At 35.8% G+C, this 22,291-nt stretch overlaps 1 protein-coding gene across 2 annotated transcripts in view; it reads left to right on the top strand.

The window, feature by feature from the left end:
- Nucleotides 1-22,291, top strand: part of ZSWIM5 (zinc finger SWIM-type containing 5) — a 255,667-nt gene that overhangs the window by 223,062 nt on the left and 10,314 nt on the right. For both annotated transcript variants that reach the window (XM_040470035.1, XM_040470034.1), the window contains 3 exons: nucleotides 1,291-1,551; nucleotides 1,755-1,890; nucleotides 2,951-3,108. In XM_040470035.1, the coding sequence (XP_040325969.1) occupies nucleotides 1,291-1,551; nucleotides 1,755-1,890; nucleotides 2,951-3,108 (555 nt within the window). The remainder of the gene's footprint in view (nucleotides 1-1,290; nucleotides 1,552-1,754; nucleotides 1,891-2,950; nucleotides 3,109-22,291) is intronic.

The following is a 22,291-nucleotide window of genomic DNA, read 5'->3' as shown; positions in this document are numbered from 1 at the left end:
CCTTCCTTTCTTTGCCACCTTCCTTTCCCACTCTGTAGACTAGCCCTGTCCTATTCTCCCATTTTACCTTGCCAGCCTTCCTTTGTTCCCCTCACTTCTATACTATAAATGCCTAAAGAGTGTGATCCAAAGGGAATAAGAAGAGTGAGAGGGATTTCAGGAGGCTGAGGCCGAGGCCAAGCCTCAGAGCAGTCTTGAAGTGGAAAAGAACTTCCAACAAGAAGAGTGTGTGTAACCCTTGCGATTTCATAGTACTCGTATTTCCTTTTAACTTTTTCCCTTATGATGGTTATATACCAATTTTACCAATGAGAACTAGAAGGAAAGGAACTTAGCAGTCTCAAAGTAGCAAGGACCAGAGACAGAATTGGTTCTTCTTTCCTTTATGCCATCACTATATTATATACATACGTCTGTTATAGTATTTAGCTCACTGCATTACAGTTTGTTTACAGGTGATTATCGTACTAGACTTTAGCTTCTTGAAAGCAGAAATTATGACTTACTTATCTTTGTGAATCTAGCACTTAGTGCAATACGTCTCATTTAATAGTTTTCCATAAATACTTACCAGATGAGTGGAGGGATAAAGAAAAGGAACCAAGACTCTAAACCTGTGTAAGACTTTAAACCTGTGCTCTTTTTCTGAAACTTTGAACCTAGAAGTAGAACATATGAAGTAATAATAACATACAAGTTGTCAATGTTACAAAAGTAATAGTTTAACTGGATGGATTTGGATTTCTCTGGGTAAAGATACAAGGGGTGGCCCAAGCTAGAGCTGCCCTTATCTTCCCTCTAATTCCATGAAAGGAAATCATAATCTTTGGTCTGTTTCATCTACATAATGACATTTACATCTTGAAAACCTGAGATTGTACTTGGGATTTATTCACCACTGATATACACTTAGCTCCTTCCATATGCTATGCCCTGGAGATGCATAGGGCAATGAGGTAAAGTCTCTTCTCTTTAAGATGCTTGCACTGTCCTGAAAGAGACAGATACAAAACCAGATAATCATGGTATTACATAATGTGTTAACAATTAATATAAGATCTTCTTCTTCCCCAACCTGTCTAGCCACTTCACATACTGGGAAGGAGTTGGGAATCTCTGTGGCTCTGTATAAGCTTTTTTCAGTATATTTTCCTTACTGCTCTGGGGTTCTGATTCAGCTTCCCAGTGCTATCTGATGACTTAACTGTCACTATTCCAGAGTGGGAGGGAGAGAGGAGCAGAAAAATCCACAGAGCTGACCTAAAGAATCTGGTCCCCTGTTGCCCTCAGATATGAATGAAAGCAGACCCCCTGTGTACCAGCATGTACCTATGGCTACAGGCTGCCCAAACAGCCATGAATCCTACCTGTCATTGGCCCTGGAAGTTGCTCTGATGGGGATGGGTCAACAGAGGGTGATGCCTGAAGGCCTCTACGCACAGGACAAGGTGTGCCGTAATGAGGAGCAGCTCCTAAGTCGACTTCAGGAGCTACAGCTGGACGATGAGCTAGTGCAAACACTGCAGAAACAATGTATCTTACTACTGGAAGGTAAGTAGAGAGGAGTTTTGTCACAGTGTCTTAGGCCCATGATTCTGGGTTCCCCTCCAACAGAGCACTGCACAGAAATATTTTTTTACATGAAAGTGTAGTGAAAGTTCCCATGGCCAGCAAACATGTGCAAGACCCTAGTCCAGGTGGACAAATTAGAAGCATACAGATAAATAACTGGCTGTCTTATCTTCTTCCTGCAGGGGGCCCCTTCAGTGGTTTAGGAGAAGTCATTCACCGAGAGAGTGTTCCCATGCATACCTTTGCCAAGTATTTGTTCTCAGCTCTACTGCCTCATGATCCAGACCTGTCCTATAAATTAGCCTTACGTGCCATGAGGTAGGTAGCCCTTTCCCAGTCCAGTTGCCTCCATCAAAGCAGAAGTCTCTATTGCGCTTTGTGTATCTCACTTTCTTCTCTTACCCTCTGTCTATTCTGTTGGACCTAACAATATTGGACCAAGCCTATCCCAAAATGGCTCAAGGATTTTCATATGATGTAGGGTTCCTATTTGGAATGCCTTGCTAGTGACCCATTTGGCTACCTGTACTCTTGGTGGGTTGTCCGAGGAAGCCCCTGAGTTTTTAATAGATAGAGAGCATCCAAGACCTGAGTATCTTTGTTCTGATTCTGAGGCCCATTAGGCAGACTGAGAAGAAGTTGAAGCCCTTCCATAGCTCAAATGAATCATGGTTCCCAGGCATAGGTCACCAGATACATCTGAAGGAAGTAAAAGTAAGTTTCTACACCGAGACTTTAGAACAGTGAGCTATGGGTATTTCATTTTCAAACTAGAACAGGATCCTTGGATTAGGCAGGTGGACCTCTAGGATGCAGCAGACCATACAGAAGAATTTTAGTTAGATAAGAAGGCTGTGACAGCTCTTCACTTGAACCAGAAAAGGACTGCTGAGGATTCCTTGGCATATATTTCTTATACTTTATAAAATAATTTTAGGGCTTTTGAACTGCTTTTCAAATCCATTTGCAGTAAGGAGTATTCAGCTTGAGTTCTACTTGTACCCAGACACTCACCTCATTTACAGTATAGTACTCTGAAGTTTTAAAGCCTTTTTTTAAGTTTATTTATTTATTTTGAGATGGGGGAGGGGGGAATGGGGAGTGGCAGAGAGAGAGAGAGAATCCCAAGCAGGCTCCACACTGTCAGTGCAGAGCCCAATGTGGGGCTCAAACTCACGAACCATGAGACCGTGAACTGTGTCAAAGTTGGATGCTTAACCAACTGAGCCACCCAAGTGCCCTAAGTTTTAAAACCTTTAAAACTCATAGTTAACCCTTTCCTGCCCAGTTCCTCCCCAGCAAAGAACAAATTTCTCTAAGGTAGCTCAGAACAGTAAGGGTCTGGATGGTGGCTGATGACTCTCCCTGGGTCTTCTAGGTTACCTGTTCTAGAAAGCTCAACTTCTACAGGAGACACTTCTCACCCTCACCATATGGTGTCTGTGGTGCCCAGCCGTTATCCTCGCTGGTTCACGCTTGGACACTTGGAATCACAGCAGTGTGAACTGGCCTCCACCATGCTGACCGCTGCCAAAGGTGAGCATAGATAGACTTTAGGCTCCAACACCCCCATTATGCTGGCCCAGTCATGGCCTATCAGGAGCTTGGTCTGCAGTCTCCTGAAGAAGAAAAGCTATTCTTGACTACTTAGAGTGACTACTCAAGTGATATACTTGACAACTTAGAATAGATGGCTACTTTGATTGCTGCCATTAGAATGAGCACCTGGGTCCAAGCCAGAGTTTTGCCTTTGTTACTAATTGTGGGATGCTGAGTACATAGTATGAAATCATCTTCAAGATAACTTCTAAGTCTAACCTTCTGTATGATAGTCACTTCACCTTTGCAATCCTTAGGTTCAAAGTCTATAAAATGGGGGTCATTGTCAGTGATCCTGTCAGCCTTTCGGGGCCTTTGGAAGATCCAGTAAAGTCATGACTAAGATAGTGCTATAAATCTCTTTATAGTTATGAGAGTTTGTGATATTTCCAGGGCTCCTTGTCAGAAGATAGGCAGCCCAGAATAACTCTCAAGTTTTTAAGCTCACATACCTCCCTGTTATCTAGGTAGGTTTAATTACAAAGAAGATGAAAATAAGCCCCTGAGAAGCTATAATGAAATACTAACTAGCATGGGTTGTGAGTATTTTTCTGATAACAGGAAACTATGGCTATTTTAAAGCATTTTTTAAAAAATAACTGTATCTTGTTGCCCCCCAAAATACATACTTATTATGGAAAAGGTAAAAGATACAGATAAATCAATATGTAAATGAGCAATACACCAATACAAAAACTGAACAAAGGATATGATCAGACAGTTGTAGAAAAGATACAAGTAACTTTTAAACAATTAAAATCCTTGTCCCCCCTTGAGAAATATGAATTAGAATTACCCTGACATAATATTTTCACTCTTATAGGCAAAAATCAATAAATTTGATAATAGACATCTCTGTGGGGGTGAGAATGGCAGTGGTATGGCATAGAATGTCAGATTCCAAGCAGGATAGAATGACTACAGATCCACAATGTTCAATTAATCTCAAGCACAAGAAACACAAAGAAAACTATACCAAGGCACACTATAATCAGATTGCTTAAAAACCAGTATTTAAAGAGAAAGTCTTATTTAAAAGTAACTAGAGAAAAAAGACATTATGTACAAAAGATAAACATGAGAGCGTGTTTCTCACTAGAAGCAGTGTAAACTAGAAGAGAGTGGAGAAAATTCTTTAAAGTAATTTTAAAGAATTCTAAATCAGTGAAAATATCTTTCAGAAACAAAGGTGAAATAAAAAACTTTCAGACAACCTCAATTGAATTAAAAATCAACAATAAAAAGATATGTGTAAAATCCACCAAATTTGGAGAAATTAAATCACACACTTCCATATAACTCACTGGACAAAGGGGATAAAAAACAAAAAAAAATTGAAAATGTTTAAACTGAATGAAAATTAAAAGAACAGCATATCAAAATTTTTGGAATATAGCTAAAGCTTTACTTAGAAGGAAGTTTTTGACACCAAATGCCTGTACCTAAAAAGAAGAAAGTTTTCAAATCAGTGATCTCAGCTTCCACCTTAACCAGAAACTAGAAAAAGGAGATACCACCTCACACCTGTCAGAATGGCTAAAATTAACAACTTAGGAAACAACAGATGTTGGTGAGGATGCGGAGAAAGGGGAACCCCTTTGCATTGTTGGTAGGAATGCAAACTGGTGCAGCCATTCTGGAAAACCATATGGAGGTTTCTCAAAAAATTAAAAGTAGAACTACCCTATGACCCAGCAGTTGTACTACTAGGTATACAAACGGATACAAAAATGCTGATTCAAATGGGCACATGCACCCCAATGTTATTAGCAGCACTATCAACAATACCCAAATTATGGAATGAGCCCAATGTCCATTGACTGATGAATAGGTAAAGAAGGTACACGCACACACACACTTACACACACACACGCACGCGCGCGCGCACACACACACACACACACACACAGGAATATTACTTGGTGATGAAAAAGAATGAAATCTTGCCATTTGCAACAACATGGATGGAACTAGAGGATATTATGCTAAGCAAAAGACAGATATCATATGATTTCACCCATACGTGGCATTTAAGAAACTCAACAGAACATAGGGGAAGGGAAGGGGAAGGGAAGGAAAAGAAGATAAAAATAGGAAAGTAAACCCTGAGAGACTCTTAAATACAGAGAACAAACTGAGGGCTGCTGGAGGAGAGGTGGCAGGGGAAGGATTAAATAAGTGACGGGCATTAAGAAGGGCACTTTTTGGGGTGAGCACTGGGTATCACATGTAAGAGATGAATCACTGGGTTCTACTCCTGAAGCCCAGACTACACTGTATGTTAACTAACTTGAATTTAAATTTAAAAAAAAGATCAAATGAAACTCAAAGTAAGCAGAAGAAAGGAAATAATAAAGATCAGAGCCTAAATCAATAAATAGAATATAGAAAAACAGTACATAAAATTAATGAAACCAAACACTGTTTGTTGAAAAGAAAAAATAAAATTGAAATCTCTGTCCAGACTGATCAAGTCAAAAAGAAGATAAAAATCACCAATCCCAAGATTGAGAAAGGTGACATCAAAACAAACTCTAAAGACAAAAAATAATAATAAAAGAATATTATGAAGAATTTTATGTCAATAAAACAAACAACATAAATGGATTAATTCCTTGAAAGATATAAACTACCAAAGCTCATTCAAGAATAAATAAAAATGAACTAGGCATACCCCAAAAGAATTAAAAGCGTGGACTCAGACAGATACTTGTATATCACTGTTCATAGCAACATTATTCACAATAACAAAAAGTTGGAAATATGTATCAAACAGATGAATGAACAAAATATGACATATACACTCTTTGGAATATTAATTTAGTTGTAAAAAGGAATGAAATCCTGATACATACTAAGTAAAATAAACCAGACACAAAAGGAGAAATATTGTATGATTCTATTTATGTGAGGTACCTAGAATAGCCACAGCAAAGAAACATCAGTGGATGCTAAACTAGTGGGCATTTTATTAGCAATGGGATATTTGTGTGGTATCAAAGCATCTCTCCACAAAATACTTATCAATCATAAAGGTAAAAAGTATAATTCTGCCATTGAGTAACCTTGCAGACATCACTTGAGTAAAGTGGCCACAGTTAATATCATAAATTCAAAGAGGCAGAAAGCAAAATAGAGTAGAAATTCATAGAGACAGAAAGTAGAATACAGAGCTTGGGGAAATTAGTTATTATTTAATGAATATAGAGTTTCTATGTGAAATGATGAAAAAGTTCTGGAAATGTATAGTGGTGATAGTTACACAACATTGTGAATGGACTTAATGTCATTGAATTGTACCCTTAAATGGTTAGAATGGTAAAATTTATGTTACATATATTTTATCACAATAAAAATAAATAATATATAGAAATGAATTTCAAAAAAGTTGAATTTGTAGTTAAAAACCTTTCCACAAAGAAAAATCCAGGCCTAGTTGGCTTCACTTCTACCAAACATTTAAGGAAAACATAGCAATTCTATACAAACTCTTCCAGAAAATTGAAGAGGAAGAAATATTTCCCACCTCAGTCTATGAAGCCAACATTACTCTGATACCAAAACCAGTCAAAAATCATTATAAGAAAAGAAAACTACAGGGGCTCCTGGGTGGCTCAGTCGGTTAAGCGTCCGACTTTGGTTCAGGTCATGATCTCATGGTCTGTGAGTTTGAGCCCCGCATCAGGCTCTGTGCTGACAGCTCAGAGCCTGGAGTGTGCTTCGAATTCTGTGTCTCCCTCTCTCTCTCTCTCTCTCTCTCTCTCTGCCCCTCCCCTGCTCACGCTCTGTCTCTCAAAAATGAATAAATGTTAGAAAGCTACAGACTAATATCCTTATGAGTATAGGTGCAAAAATTTTTAATAAAAATGTTAACAGATTGAATCCAATAATATATTGTAAAAAGATAAAACATCATGACAAAGTAGGGTTTATCCCAGGAATGTAAGTTTAGTTTAACATTCAATAAGCAATCACTGTGATTCACCATAATAATAGAGTAAAAAAGAAAACACCTGGGTTATTGCATCATCTTAATAATACAGAAAAAGTGGGGCACCTAGGTGGTTCAGTCAGTTAAGCTTCTGACTCTTGATTTTGGCTCAGGTCGTGATTTTACAGTTCGTCAGTTCAAGCCTTGTGTCAGGCTCAGCACTTATAGCGCAGAGCCTGCTTGGGATTCTGTCTCTCCGTCTTTGCCCTGCCCTGCTCTCTTCATGTGTGCTCTCTCTCACTCTCTCTCAAAAAATAAATAAACTTTAAAAAACTACAGAAAAAGCATTTAATAAAATCTAGTACTAATCCCTAATAAGAACAGTAAAAACTCCCAACAAACTAGGAAAAGAAGTAAACTTTCTCAACATGATAAAGGGTATGATAAAGGGTATCTAATATACAGCTACCCTTAAACTTAATGGTAAAAGATAGAATCCTTTCTTCCTAACATCAGGAACAAGGTAATGATGTTTGCCTTCAGCTCTTCATTCAACATCATACCAGTAGTTCTAACCAATGCAGTTAGACAGTACAAAGAAATAAAAGATAGCCTCATTAGAAAGGAAGAAGTAAGAGTGCCTGGCTAGCTCATTTGGTGGAGCATGAGACTCTTGATCTCAGGGTTGTGGGCTCAAGCCCCAAATTGGGTGTAGAGATTACTTGAAAATAAAATCTTAAAAAAAAAAAAAAAAGGAATAAGTAAAACTATCTTTATTCTCAGATGATATGCTCATCTATGTAGAAAATCCTATGAAATATACAAGTAGCTATTAAAATTAATAATGAGTTTAGCAAGGTTGCAGGATACAAGATCAGTATACAAAAATCAATATACCAGCAATGAACAATCAGAAATTGAAATTTAAAAATTATTGTAATAGTATCCAGAAGGTATGAAATACTTTAGAATAAATTTAACAAAAGATTCAAGGCCTATATGATGAAAATCATAAAACACTGTTGAGAGAAATGAAAGAAGACCTAAATAAATTGAAAGATATCTTGCACTTATGAATTAGAAAACTCAATATTGTTGAATGTTGATTTTCTACAAATTGATGTATAGATTCAGTGCAATTCCAATCAAAATCTCAACAGGCTTTGGAATAGAAATTGATTATCTGGGGGCGCCTGGGTGGCTCAGTCGGTTAAGCGTCCGACTTCAGCTCAGGTCATGATCTCACAGTCCGTGAGTTCGAGCCCCGCGTCGGGCTCTGTGCTGACAGCTCAGAGCCTGGAGCCTGTTTCAGATTCTGTGTCTCCCTCTCTCTCTGCCCCTCCCCTATTCATGCTCTGTCTCTCTCTGTCTCAAAAATAAATAAACGTTAAAAAAAAATTAAAAAAAAAAAGAAATTGATTATCTGATTCTAACATTTGTATGAAAATGCAAAGGACCTACAGTAGCCAAAAACATCTTTGCAAAAGACAAACAAAAGTGGTAAGACTAACACTACCCAATTTCAAGACATATTATAAAGCTATAGTATCCAGTAAGGATTATTGGGGTAAGATAGACAAACAAATCAATGAAAAAGAAAGTCCCAAGTATACTTATATATATGTGGTCAGTTTATTTCAATAAAGGGCAAAGTCAATTCTGTTGAGAAAAAGATGGTCTTTTCAACAAATGTTACAACATACACAAAAATTAATTTATGAGGGATTGAGGACCTAGATGTAAAAGCTAAAACTATAAAACTTTTAAAAGAAAACATTAGAAAAATCATTTCATTTTATATTAAGCAAAGATTTTGTAGATACAACATTAAAAGTACAATCCAGGGGCGCCTGGGTGGCTCAGTCAGTTAAGCGTCCAACTTCGGCTTAGGTCATGATCTCGTGGTTCATGAGTTCAAGCCCCGCATCGGGCTCTGTGCTAACAGCTCAGGGTCTGGAGCCTGCTTCAGATTCTGTGTCTCCCTCTCTCTCTGCCCCTCCCATGCTCATGCTCTGTCTCTCTCTGTCTCAAAAATAAATACACATTAAAAAAAGATTTTTAAGTACAATCTGTAAAAGAAAAAATTGATAAATTGTCTTACCAAAATTAAGAACTTTTGCTTTATGAAGTCTCTGTTGAGAATGAAAAGCAACAGATTGAAAGAAATATTTGCAAATCACATATCTCATAAACGACTTGCATCCAGAATATGTAAAGAAGTCTCAAAACTCAATAAGAAAATGAACAACCTATTTTTTAAAAATGAGCAAAGCTATGAAGAGACATTTCACCAAAAAAGATATTCTGATGGAAAATAACCACATGAAAAATGTTCCATATCGTTAGTCCCTAGGGAAATACAATAGAATCACGATAAGAAAATGGCTAAAGTTAAAAAAAAAAAAACAAAAAACAAAAAACAAAAAAAAACTATAGCAAGGACTGGCAAGGACATGGAGCAAGTGGAGCTTTCATACACCATAGGCATAACATAAGTGGCAAGACCACTTTGAGAAACCATTTTACAATTTCTTAAAAAGTTGAATAGACATGATTCAGCCATTGCACTCCTAGATAACACCCAAAAGAAAGGGAAGTATGTATCTATAAAAAATATTCAGCATGAATGTTCACACCAGCTTTGTTTTTAATACCAGCAACTGGAAACAATCCAAATATCTATCCATATGTGAAGGGATAAACAAACTGTGATATAACCATACAGTGGAATACTACTCAATAATGAAAAGGAACGAACTATTGATATATACTACAATGTGAATGAATCTCAAAATAATTATTGCTAAGTGAAAGAAGCCAGACCAAAGGAAAAGCCGTATATTGTATTATTCTGCTTATATAAAATTCTAGAAAATGCACACTATAGTGACAGAAAGAAGATCAGCAGTCTCCTGGGAATGGGAGCTGGGGCAAGCTATGATGGAAGGGGAAGAAGGGATTACCAGAGGTCACAAGGAAACTTTGGAAATGATGTATGTGTTCATTGTCTTGATTGTGGTGATAGTTTCTTGGAGGTATACATATGTCAAAATTTATCAAATTTTACATTTTCAAATATGCACTGATTATTGTATGTCAGTTATACCTCAGTTTTAAAGCTGTACATAAATGTATAGATAAGTAATGATGGCAACTGATTATAACTCATTGAATAAAATAGATATCCATGAGTTTTATATGGTATAAACAAATAAATGAATAGAGTGGAATGCCAACTGGTGATTGTGGAATGAATGATGAAATGAGAATATAACATTTGGGAAAAAAAGAATATACCATTTGGCAACCATATAATACTTAGTTCAGCCTAGAAACATCAATGGATAATAAAACTAGTGGGTTAACATTTGATAAGGGATATTTACATAGTCTCAAATTATCTTTCCACAAAATACTTGTCAATCACAAGGGGGAAACGTGTAACTTTACATTAGAGAAATTTGGCAGACATCACTTTAATCAAATGATCACAGTTAATACCATCAGAAATGGGTCAAGTCATATTTATATATATCACCTGTAAGGAAGCTATAAGAACTTGAGGAAACATCAGGCATACCCAGAAAGAAGGGCATACTTAACAAAATAACTGGTCTAATCTACAAAGTGTCAAGATCATAAATGTCAAGGGAAGATTGAGGAGTTTTCCCAAAATGACGAAGACTAAAGAGACATGACAAATATGATCTTGTATGAAATCTGTTTGTTATAAAGTACTTAATTGAAACAACTGGTGAAACTTGAATAGGATCTGGTAGATGGTAGTACTATATCAATATTAATTTCCTTATTTTGACGGTTGTATTATGGGTATGTAGAAAATTGTCCTTCTTTGCCAGAAGTATAGACTACAGTGTTCAGGAGTGATGGGCTGTCAAGTCACATACTTTTGAATGCTTCAAGGGTAAGAAAAGATTTCTCTGTACTATTCTTGGAACATTTCTGTAATTTTGAAATTATTTCAAAATAAAAGAAAACATTTTGATAAAACATTGTGTTTGCAAAGATGTGGAGTGGGAGTATAGATTGGTAACCCTTTGTGAAGGGCAATTTGGCATATCTATGAAAATTATAGTGCACATATCCTTTGACCCAGCAATTTCATTTCCAAGATTTTATCTTACAAATATATTTGTACAAATGTGAAATGATGTTTGTACTAGGTTTTTCAGTCCAACATTGTTTGTGATTGCAAAATATTTGAAACATTCTAAGTATTCATCAATAGGAGACTGATTAAATATATCCAAAATCTCTTATGTGGAATTCCAAAATCTGAAAAGCCTTGTAAATCCAAACTTTTTTTGTTAAGTTCCACAGCAAAACCTGACCCCAACTGACATTAGGCATTGGTCTCATCACTCTTAGTCATATACATCTTTGCTGTTCACTAATACTGTGTTGCCTTCTTTGTTTATGTTGTTGTTGTTTTGTCCATTTGAGTTTAATTGTCCTATAAAAATGTCCAGAAAATTGAAGATGAGAATAAGAAAAAATGGAAGCATCTATCATTTTTAGTAGCACAGAAAATAGAGTTAGTGTAGAAACTTGATCCAGGTATGTCTGTAAGGCATCTTACTAAAGAATAGGGTGTGGCAATTAACATGACATGACTTGAAAAAAAAATAGAAAAAGTATTGAAGTTTTACCAGAACAACAATGACCAGAACTAATGAAGAATAGAATATTTTTCAGAGGGCAAAAAATGAAGATGTTGACATGAGCATGATTGAATAGTTTCAACAATGAAGCAGTGTGACTATGCCACTGAATGATTTTTGGTCATGAAACAAGCTAGAATATGCCATGAAGGACTGAACATATTTAAGGTGAGTATAAAATACCAGAATTGATTGCAGAAAGTTAAGAAGCATCATGGTATAAAATATCTGAATATCTATGATGAAGAAGCTTCTACTTACCATGAAGTAGAGGAAAGTTATATTGACAAATTTGTTAAGATCATTTTTAATGAAAATCTTAGTCCTAAACATGTATGCAGTGCTGATATTCTTTTTAAAAAATAAATAAATAACAATGATTAATGAGCCAACAAGAGATTTTAAGGACTTTAAACACAGATTGAAAGTTCTGGGATGTGCCAATGCAGGGGACAGGTAAAGTTAGAAAAAGCCAACATCCAGGATGTTTCAGAAGTTGTTCACAATTTCATTGTTAGTGTGTAAACAAAAAAGAATAAGTAATCAAAGAGATATTTTCTAACTGACCTAATAATCTTTACCAATGATATGAACTCATTGCACACAAACAGGAATGGAAGAAAACCATATTGATTATACTATTCCTGGAACACCGTTCCACACATACCCCTCCTAAACTTCTTGTGACCAAGAAATTTTACTCCTAGTGAAGAGCAAATGTAATATTTATTTTTTAATTTTTATACTCTATACTTGGCAGCAGCTAACGTCTAATACTTCCTTAAAAAGTTATTGTGGAAGCTTGATCAGGCCTACCTTAACGATGCCATTTACACAGTTGCTGGTGGTTGGAATGATTGATAAATATTTGGCAGACACTTTGGCTTACAATAACGTTTGAAAGTAAACCTGTAGATAAAGACTTTGAAGGATTTTGTCACTACTGAAAAGATATATAGTCTTACTACTTATGCTAAAATTTTATTGACTAAAAGTCTAAATAAGTCAGAGCCTTGCTACTCAAAAGTGTGGTCAGTGGACAAGTAGCATCAACATTGCTTGTAAGCTTGTTAAAAATACAAATTCCCAGATCCACTGAATCAGAATCTCTGTGAGTGTAGCCCAAGAATCTATATGTTAAACAAATTCTCAAGATGACTTTTATGTGCACTAAGGTTGTAAAGCGCTAAAGTAGAGCAATCTCATATTAAAAAAATACTGAATATGTTATGTACCTGTTGTACATTCCTTGCAAGATAGAAAAATTGCTAAAATGGTGTAACCCAAATAAGCATGAGACTAGTATTGATGACTATGGTGAAATATAACAGATGGAAAAAATCTCCATAGACAATATGGGGGAAATGTATGAGCACTTAATTGGTCTTGAATAACATGTGTTTATCAGTGAAGAGGTTATGGCTCTTGCTTAATTGAAGACACTGCTTATCTAGAAAACCATATTAATGAATTATGTTACCCTAGAACTACACATTTTTAAAGGTCATCTATTTTAGTTGTAAAGAATCCCATTCCTGCCCCATCATTAAATATTCAGTTCTAATAGCAAACCTGATGAAACCTTTTATCCAATATCCTCAAGAAACCAGATGTAGCAAATACTCTCTGCATATGTATGTAGAGATATTTAGCTTGGTTTTATGTTTATTGAATGTTTTCTTAGAAATAAAGAGTACCAAGTATTTATGGTCTATATCACCCTATTTCATTTCTGTATTGATAAATTACAATACTGATTTTGCTCTTCATCCCAACTAGTGTGAATATTTATTCATTCCCTGCACAAATAGTAATGTGTTTAATTATGGGATCTTGCTCCAAGCCCACTATAAAAATTATGTATAATGTATGCATAAATTATATCTCTGTAACTTAAAAAAATCTGAATTCCAAAACACATTCAAAACCCAAGGATTTTGAATAAGGAGTCGTGGATCTGTACATCCATAAATGGAATACTATGCAGCCATTTAAAGGAAAAGAAGCTCTTTATGTACTGGTATGGAAGAATCTCCAAGATATGCTGATGTGGGGGGGTATAACATGCAAATATGTATATACTAGCCTACTCTTTAAGGTTTTTGTTGTTGTCGTTGTTCTTGTTGTTGTTGTTGTTTTTAAGGAGACGAACTACATAATGTATTTCCTTATTAACCATAGAATATCCTGTTATGTAATCCAAAAATTGATATTATTGGTTGCATATAAGTTAGAAGTGGGTGAATGAGAGTCAGGGGTGAGGGAGAGAAAGAACTTTTAATTATTAACCTTTTTGTATCTTTTCAATATTGAACCATGTGAATATTTCCAAAATTTTAAGTTATAAATGTAATTGAAACTGCTTAAATTGAAATGCAAAGAGAAAAAAATGAATGGTGGGGAGGTACCTAGAACAGAATATCTGAGAACTGTGGGACAATTAGAAAATATACCTAACATGTACATCATGGGAATACCAGAAGGAGAAGAAAGGAGCAGAAGAAATATTTGAAGTAATAATGGCTGAGAATTTTCCAAAATTAGTGACAGATACTAGAATGCAGCTCAAAGAAGACCAAGAAATATGAACACCAAAATATTTTCTCCTAAACATATATTCAAACTGCAGAATACCAAAGACAGAGAAATTTTTAAAGAAACCATACAACAAAACCAGACCTTACCTATTGAGAAACAAGGATAAAAATTACATCACTTTCACAAACCATGCAAGCAAGAGAGAGTGAAGTGAATATGTAAAATGTTGAAAGAATAATCACCAACCTAGAATTCGGTATCCAAATAAATTACCCTCCAATAGTAGAGGAGAAATACTTTCTTAGACAAACTGAGGGAATTTACTGCCAATAGATCTGCTTTGCAAGAAGTCCTTCAGAGAAAAGGAAAAATATGTAAATGTGAAACTCAGATCTACATAAAGAAAGGAAGAGTGTTAAAGAAGGAATAAATGAAGGTAAAATAAAACCTTTTTTTTTAATTCTTAAATGAATTAATAGATAACTGCTTGTTTAAAATAATAGCAGGGGTGCCTGGCTGGCTCAGTAGTAGAACATGTAACTCTTGATCTCAGGATTATAAGTTCGAGCCCCACATTGGGTATAGAGATTTAAAAATAAAATATTTTTAAAAATTTTAAAATAATACTAGCAATGTATAGTAGCAATATATTGGGTGATTATAGCTTAAAGATAAGTGAAATGAATGACAGCAATGAAATTACAGAAGGAAAGGAAAAATTGAGAATACTGTTATAAGGCACCTTATGAAGTGGTATAGTTATTTGAAAATGAACTTAGACTCATTGTAAACATATACTGCAACTCTAGGGTAAACACTAAAATAACCTTCAAAGAAGTATAATTAACAAGAGAGAAAAGAAAATTAAATTATAAAATAATGCTCACTGTAAGCCAGAGATGGCCAAAAAGATGGGGAAGATTTTTTTTTAAAAGAAACAAAGAACAAGTGTAATAAAGAGAAAACAGTTACAAATATGGTAGATGTTAATCCAACTATATCAGTAATCACTTTAAATGTTAATGGTCTAAATATGCCAATCAAAAGGCAGAGACTGGCAGAGCACATTTGAAACAAAAACACCAAAGCCTAATTATATGTGGTCTACAAGAAACCCAGTTTAAATATAAAGATACAGATGGAGTAAAAGTAAAGGGATACACCAATGACCTAAATATAAGAGCTAAAGCCATAAACTTCATAGAAGAAAATGTAGGGATAAATCTTTATGACCTTGACTTGTCAATGGATTCTTAGATATGACACCAATAGCATGAACAACAAAAGAAAAAGTAAATTGGACCTTATCAAAATTAAAAACTTTGGGGGGTGCCTGGCCTGCTTGGTCAGTGGAGCATGTTACTCTTGATCTTGGGGTTGTAAGTTCAAGCCCCATATTGTGTATAGAGATTACTTAAAACTAAAATCTTCTTTAAAAACTTAAAAGCTTTTGGGGCATCTAGGTGGCTCAGTCAGTTAAGTGTCTGACTTTGGCTCGGGTCATGATCTCACAGCTTGTGAATTCGAGTCCTGCATCGGGCTCTGTGTTGACAACTCAGAGCCTGGAGCCTGCTTCAGATTTTGTGACCTTCTCTTGCTTGGTATCCCTCTCTCGCTCTGTCCCTACCCTGTTCATGCTTTCTGTCTGTCTCTGTCTCTCTCTCTTTCTCTCAAGAATAAACATTAAAAAAAATTTTTTTTAACTTAAAGCTTTTGTTCATCCAAGAATATTGTTAAGAAAGTAAAAAGACACCCTATAGGATGGAATATTTGTAAAGCATATATCTGAAAGGGCTTAATATACAAATATATAAAGAACTACAACTCAACAACAAAAAAACAACCAATCCAATTTAAAAATGGGCAAAAGACTTGAAAAGACATTTCTCCAAAGAACATATATAAATAATAAACTCATGAAAAGATACTCAACATCATTAATCATTAGTCATTAGGGAAATGCAAATCAAAACCACAATGAGATACTACCTCACACCCATTAGAATGGCTATTATAAAAAATAATAAAGAAAGTTGGCAAGGATGTGGAGAAATTGGAATGTTGTATATTGCTGGTGGGAATGTAAAATGGGACAGCTGCTGTGGAAAATAGTTTGATTGTTCTTGAAATTTTTATTTTTTATTTTTTTTAATATAAGCTCTATACCCAATGTAGGGCCCAAACTCACAATCCCAAGATCAAGAGTCACATGCCATGAGCTGGCCATGACCCCTGTTCCTAAAAATTTTAAATAGAAGTACAATATAACCCAGCTATTCCACTCCTAGGTATATAACCAGAAGAATAGAAAAGAGGAACAGGGCACTTGGGTGGCTCAGCTGGTTAAGCATCTGACTCTTGATTTCAGCTCAGGTCATGATCTCACAGTTCAGTTCGTAGGATCAAACCCTGCATTGTGCTCTGTGCTGACAGTGTGGAGCCTGTTTGGGATTCTCTCTCTGCCTCTCTCTGCCCCTCCCTGCTCACTCTCTCTTTCTCAAAATAAACATTAAAAAAGAAAGAAAAGAAGGAAGGAAGGAAAAAGGAACTCAGATACAGAACATCAGTGTTCATTGTGGCATTATTCATAATAGCCAAAAGTTGGAAACAACCCAGTGTCTGTCAACATATGAATAAACAAACAAAATGTGGTATATACATAGAATGGAATATTATTAAGTCATAAAGAGAAATGACATTCTGATACATGCTACAACCTGGGGGAACCTTGAAGACATGCTAAGTGAAATAATCCAGATACAAAAGGATAAATATTGTATGATTACATTTATATGAAATATCTATAATAGGCAAATTAATAAAGACAGAAAGTAAATTCAAGGCTACCAGGACCTGAGGGGAGAGGCAATGTAAATTATTGTTTAACAGGTACAGAGCCTCTGTTTGGGGTGATTTTTTTTTTTCAATGTTTATTTATTTTTGGGACAGAGAGAGACAGAGCATGAACGGGGGAGGGGCAGAGAGAGAGGGAGGCACAGAATCGGAAACAGGCTCCAGGCTCTGAGCCATCAGCCCAGAGCCTGACGCGGGGCTCGAACTCACAGACCGCGAGATCGTGACCTGGCTGAAGTCGGACGCTTAACTGACTGTGCCACCCAGGCGCCCCTTGGGGTGATTTAAAAGTTTATAAGTAGTGATAATATTTACACAACATTTTGAATGTAATTAGCATATATATACATATATATGTGTATGTATATATATATACATATACATATGTGTGTGTGTGTGTGTATATATATATATATATATATGATAGATAAATAGATGAATGAACTGATAAAGAATCAGTGCTAGAACAAGCAAATAGACCCTGAGTACAGACACTGAACAGCACTGGGCTTCATTTTTTTTCCCAGTACTTAAATGAATTTAGGCAGTCATTTAACTTCTCTATGACTGAGCTTATATGTTTTACCTTTCCAAATATTTTCTACTAAAAACAGAGGCCAGGACTTTAAAACAAAAAAAAAACCAAAAAACAAAAAAACAAGGAGGTGTTGTCAACACTCTGGCCCTCACTTTCCACACCCTGTAGCCTCACTGCCAGACTAGTTGCACTGAAAGCAGGAAGAGTCTGGAAAAGGTACTCTTCCAGGAAAGCATACATAGTAGAAATACTAAAAATAGTTCTAAAACAAATAAAAATATTTCTTAAAAACAGATTTCTTCAACAACAAAATACAGAGAAAGGTCTACCATGCTAACACAAATCAAAAGAAAGCTGAAGTGCCTATATAAATTTTAGACAAAACAGGCTTCAAAACATGAAAATTACAGGGATAAAGAGAGGCATTCCACAGTTATAAAAGGGGCCAGTTCTCTAAGAAGACATAATAATCCTTAATATATATGTACTTAGTAACAGAACATCAAAATACATGAGGCAAAAACTGATAGAACGAGAAGAAATAAACAAATCCACTATTATAGTTGGAGAACTCAACATATTTCTATCAGCAGTTGACAAATCCAGTAGGCAGAAAATCAGTAAGGATATACTTGAGCTGAATAGCAATATCAATGAACTGGATCCAATTAACATTTATAGAATACTTCATCAGACAACAACAAAATGCACATTCTTCTCAAGCTCACATGGAAAATTCACCAAGATAGACCACATTCTGTACCGTAAAACACACCTAAATAATTTAATAAAAGAAATCATACAAAGTATATTCTCAGACAACAGGGGAATTAAACTAGAAATCAATAACAGAAGGATAACTGGAAAATCCCAGAATACATAGAGATTAAACAACACACCTCTAAGTTGCACATAGGTCAAAAAAAATGTCAAGGAATTTTTTAATATTTTGAACTAAATGAAAGTTAAAATACAAATGATCGAAATGTGTGAGATGCAGCAAAAGCAGTGCTTGGAGGGAAATTTATAGCATTAAAATGCATATGTTAGAAAAGAAAAAAAATTCAAAGGCAACAGCTACTGAAGGCTCTGCCCAATTTTTTTGCTTGTTTATTTATTTTGAGAGAGAACAAGCACAAGCAGGGAAGGGGCAGAGATGGAGAGAGAGAGAATCCCAAACAGGCTTTGTGCTGCTTGTTCCCATGAACTGTGAGATCATGACCTGAGCCAAAATCAAGAGTTAGTGGCCTAAACAACTGAGCCACCAGGCACCCCAGAAAAGAAAGAGAATTTAAAATCAATAATCCATGACCTTACCCTCTCAGAATGGTTATTATCAGAAAACAAGACATAACAAGTACTGGCAAGGATGTGCAGAAAAAGGTACCCTCATGCAGTATTGGTAGAAATGCAGATTGGTACAGCTACTTTGGAAGACAGTATGGAGCTTTCTCAAAAATTTAAAGTAGAGGGGCACCTAGTTGGCTCAGTCGGTTAAGCATCCAACTTCAGCTCAGGTCATGACCTTGCAGTCCATGGGTTCGGGCCCTGAGTCGGGATCTGTGCTGACCGCTCAGATTCTTGAGCCTGCTTCAGATTCTATGTCTCCCTCTCTCTCTGCCCCTCTCCCGCCTGCACCCTGCCTCTCATAAATCATAAACATTAAAAAAAATTTTTTTAATTTTAAAATAGAACTACCATATGTGGTCCAGCAGTCCCACTTCCAAGTATATATATCCAAAGGAAATGGAATCACTCTTAAAGAGTTATCTGCACCCCTGTATTTACTACATTGCAGCATTATTCACAATAGCCACAATTTGGAAAAAACCTAAGTGTCCACCAATGGATAAATAGATAAAGAATGTATAGTAATACACACACACACACACACACACAGGAATATTATTCAGCCATAATAAAAAAGGAAGAAAATCCAGTCACTTATAACAACATGAATGAACCTGAAAGGCATCGTATATAGTGAAAACTAAACAGGATGCCCTCAAGGTTCACCCATGTTGTTATGTCAAAAAAAAAAAAAAGACCAATACAGTATGATCACACTTATATGTGGAATCTAAAAGTGCCAAATCCATAGAAACAGAGTAGATTGGTGGTTTCCAGGGCCTGAGGAGTGGGAGAAATGGGAAGATCGTGGTCAAAGAGTACAGATTTTCTGTTATAATTAAATAAGTTCTTGGACTCTAACATACAGCATGGTGACTATAACTAACAATACTGTGTTGTATACTTGAAATCTGCTAAGAGTATAGGTTTTAAATGTTCTAACCACACACACACACACACACACACACAATAATGAATGTGTTAATTAATCTAATCGTGGCAATCGTTTGCAGTATGTTTATGAAATCACACTATATACCTTAAACTTACACAAAGTTATATGTCAATTATATCTCAAGCTGAAGGGAAAATAAAATCAATAATCTAAGCTTACACTTTAGCAAACTAAAGAAAGAAGAGCAACATTAACTTAAAGCTAGCAGAAGAAAATAAATTATAAAAATTACAGAAAAAAATCATTGAAATTCAAAATAAAAAAAATAGAGGAAACTCAAAGCAAAAGGCACTTCTTTGAATAGATCCATCAAATTGCTCGCTCTCAAACTGTTAAGAAAAGTTTAAAGAAAAGGGGCGCCTGAGTGCCTCAGTCAGTTGAGTGTTTAACTTTTGATTTCGGCTTAGGTCATGATCTCATGGTTCATGAGCCTGAGCCCCACATAGGGCTCTGTGCTGACAGTGCAGAACCTGCTTAGAATTCTCTCTCTCTCCCTATCTCTCTGCCTCTCTCTCTCTCCCTCATTTTCTCTCCCTCCCTCCATCTCTCAAAATAAATAAATAAACTTTTAAAAAAGTTAAAAAAAAAAAAAGAAAGAAAGAAAGAAAAGGGGCACCTGGGTGGCTCAGTCGGTAAAGCATCTGACTTTGGCTCAGGGGGTCATGATCTCACAGTTTGTGAGTTTGAGCCCTGCATCAGGCTCTGTGCTGATAGCTCAGAGCCTGGAGCCTGCTTTGAATTCTGTGTCTCCTTCTCTCTCACCCCTTCCCTGCTCACACTGTCTCTCTCTCTCTGTTTGTCTCTCTCTTTCTCTCTCAAAAATAAACATTAAAAATTTTTTTTAATTTAAAAAAATTTTTTTTAATGTTTATTTATTCTTGAGACAGAGACAGAGCATGAACAGGGGAGGGGCAGAGAGAGAGGGAGACACAGAATCTGAAACAGGCTCCAGACTCCAAGATGTCAGTACAGAGCCCGACGTGGGGCTCGAACCCATGAACCGTGAGATCATGACCTGAGCCAAAGTCAGACACTTAACCAACTAAGCCACCCAGATCCCCCCCAAATTTTTTTAAATTTTTAATAAAATAAAAAGATCAATAAAATTGATCCAACTTCTAGCCAAGCTAACCAAGAAAAAAAAGAGAGAATATATATTACTAATATCATAAATGAAACAGGAGTCCCCTATATATTAAAAAGATGATCAAGAAAAATTATGAAATTATATTTCCACAAATTTGTTATCTTCAATGATGAAATGGACCAATTCCTTGGAAAACACAATCTATCAAAACTCACATATGGAGAAATAAATAATCTGAATAAGCGTGTATCTATTAAAGAAATTGCATCAGTAATCTTTCAGACAGCACTTGGCCCAGGTGATTTCACTTATGAGTTTTTAAGGAATAAATGATACAAATTCTCTAAAATCTGTTCTAGAAAATAGAAGCAGAGAGAACACCTCCTAACTCATCTTATGAGAACAGCATTACTCCTCTAATACCAAAACCAGATAAAGACAATACGAGAAAGGAAAACTGCAGATCAGTATTACTCATGAATATAAGTACCAAAATCCTCAACAAAGTATTAGCAAATTGAATCCAGTGAAGTATAAAAAGAATTATATACCATTACAAAGTGGGATTTATCCCAGATATGCAAGGCTGGTTCAGCACTTGAAAGTCAATTAATGTAACCTATCACATCCACAGACTAAAGAAGATTATAGAATTATATCAATTGATGCTAGAAAAATACTTGACCAAATCCAGCACCTATTCATGATAAAAACAACCACTCCGCAAACCAGGAATAGACGAGAACCAACTTGGTGTGCCTCACTGGTTCAGTTGCTAGAGCATGCAACTCGTGATCTCAGGGTTGTGAGTTAAAGCCCCATGTTGGGCATGGAGCCTACTTAAAATAAAAATTTTTAAAAATTGGAGTGCCTGGGTGGCTCAGTTGATAGTGCATCCAACTTCAGCTCAGGTCATGATTTTGCAATTTACAAGTTCAAGCCCCACAACAGGCTCTGTGCCCTCAGCTCAGAGCCTGGAGCCTGCTACAGATTCTGTATCTCCCTCTCTCTCTCTCTCTCTACCCTTCCCCTACTTATGCTCTGTCTCTCTGTCTCTCTCTCTGTCTTTCAAAAATAAATTTTTTTAATTAAAAAATAAAAAATGATTTTAAAATTATTTAAAAGTTAAAAAGAAAGAGAATCAACTTAATTTTATAAGGAATCTAGGGGCGCCTGAGTGGCTCAG

The sequence above is a fragment of the Herpailurus yagouaroundi genome, unplaced genomic scaffold, assembly GCF_014898765.1.
Source record: "Herpailurus yagouaroundi ecotype Mexico unplaced genomic scaffold, PumYag 77, whole genome shotgun sequence".
Taxonomy (NCBI): Eukaryota; Metazoa; Chordata; class Mammalia; order Carnivora; family Felidae; genus Herpailurus; species Herpailurus yagouaroundi.
The sequence above is the reverse complement of the archived record's forward strand: the minus strand, read 5'-3'. Positions and strand labels throughout refer to the sequence as shown.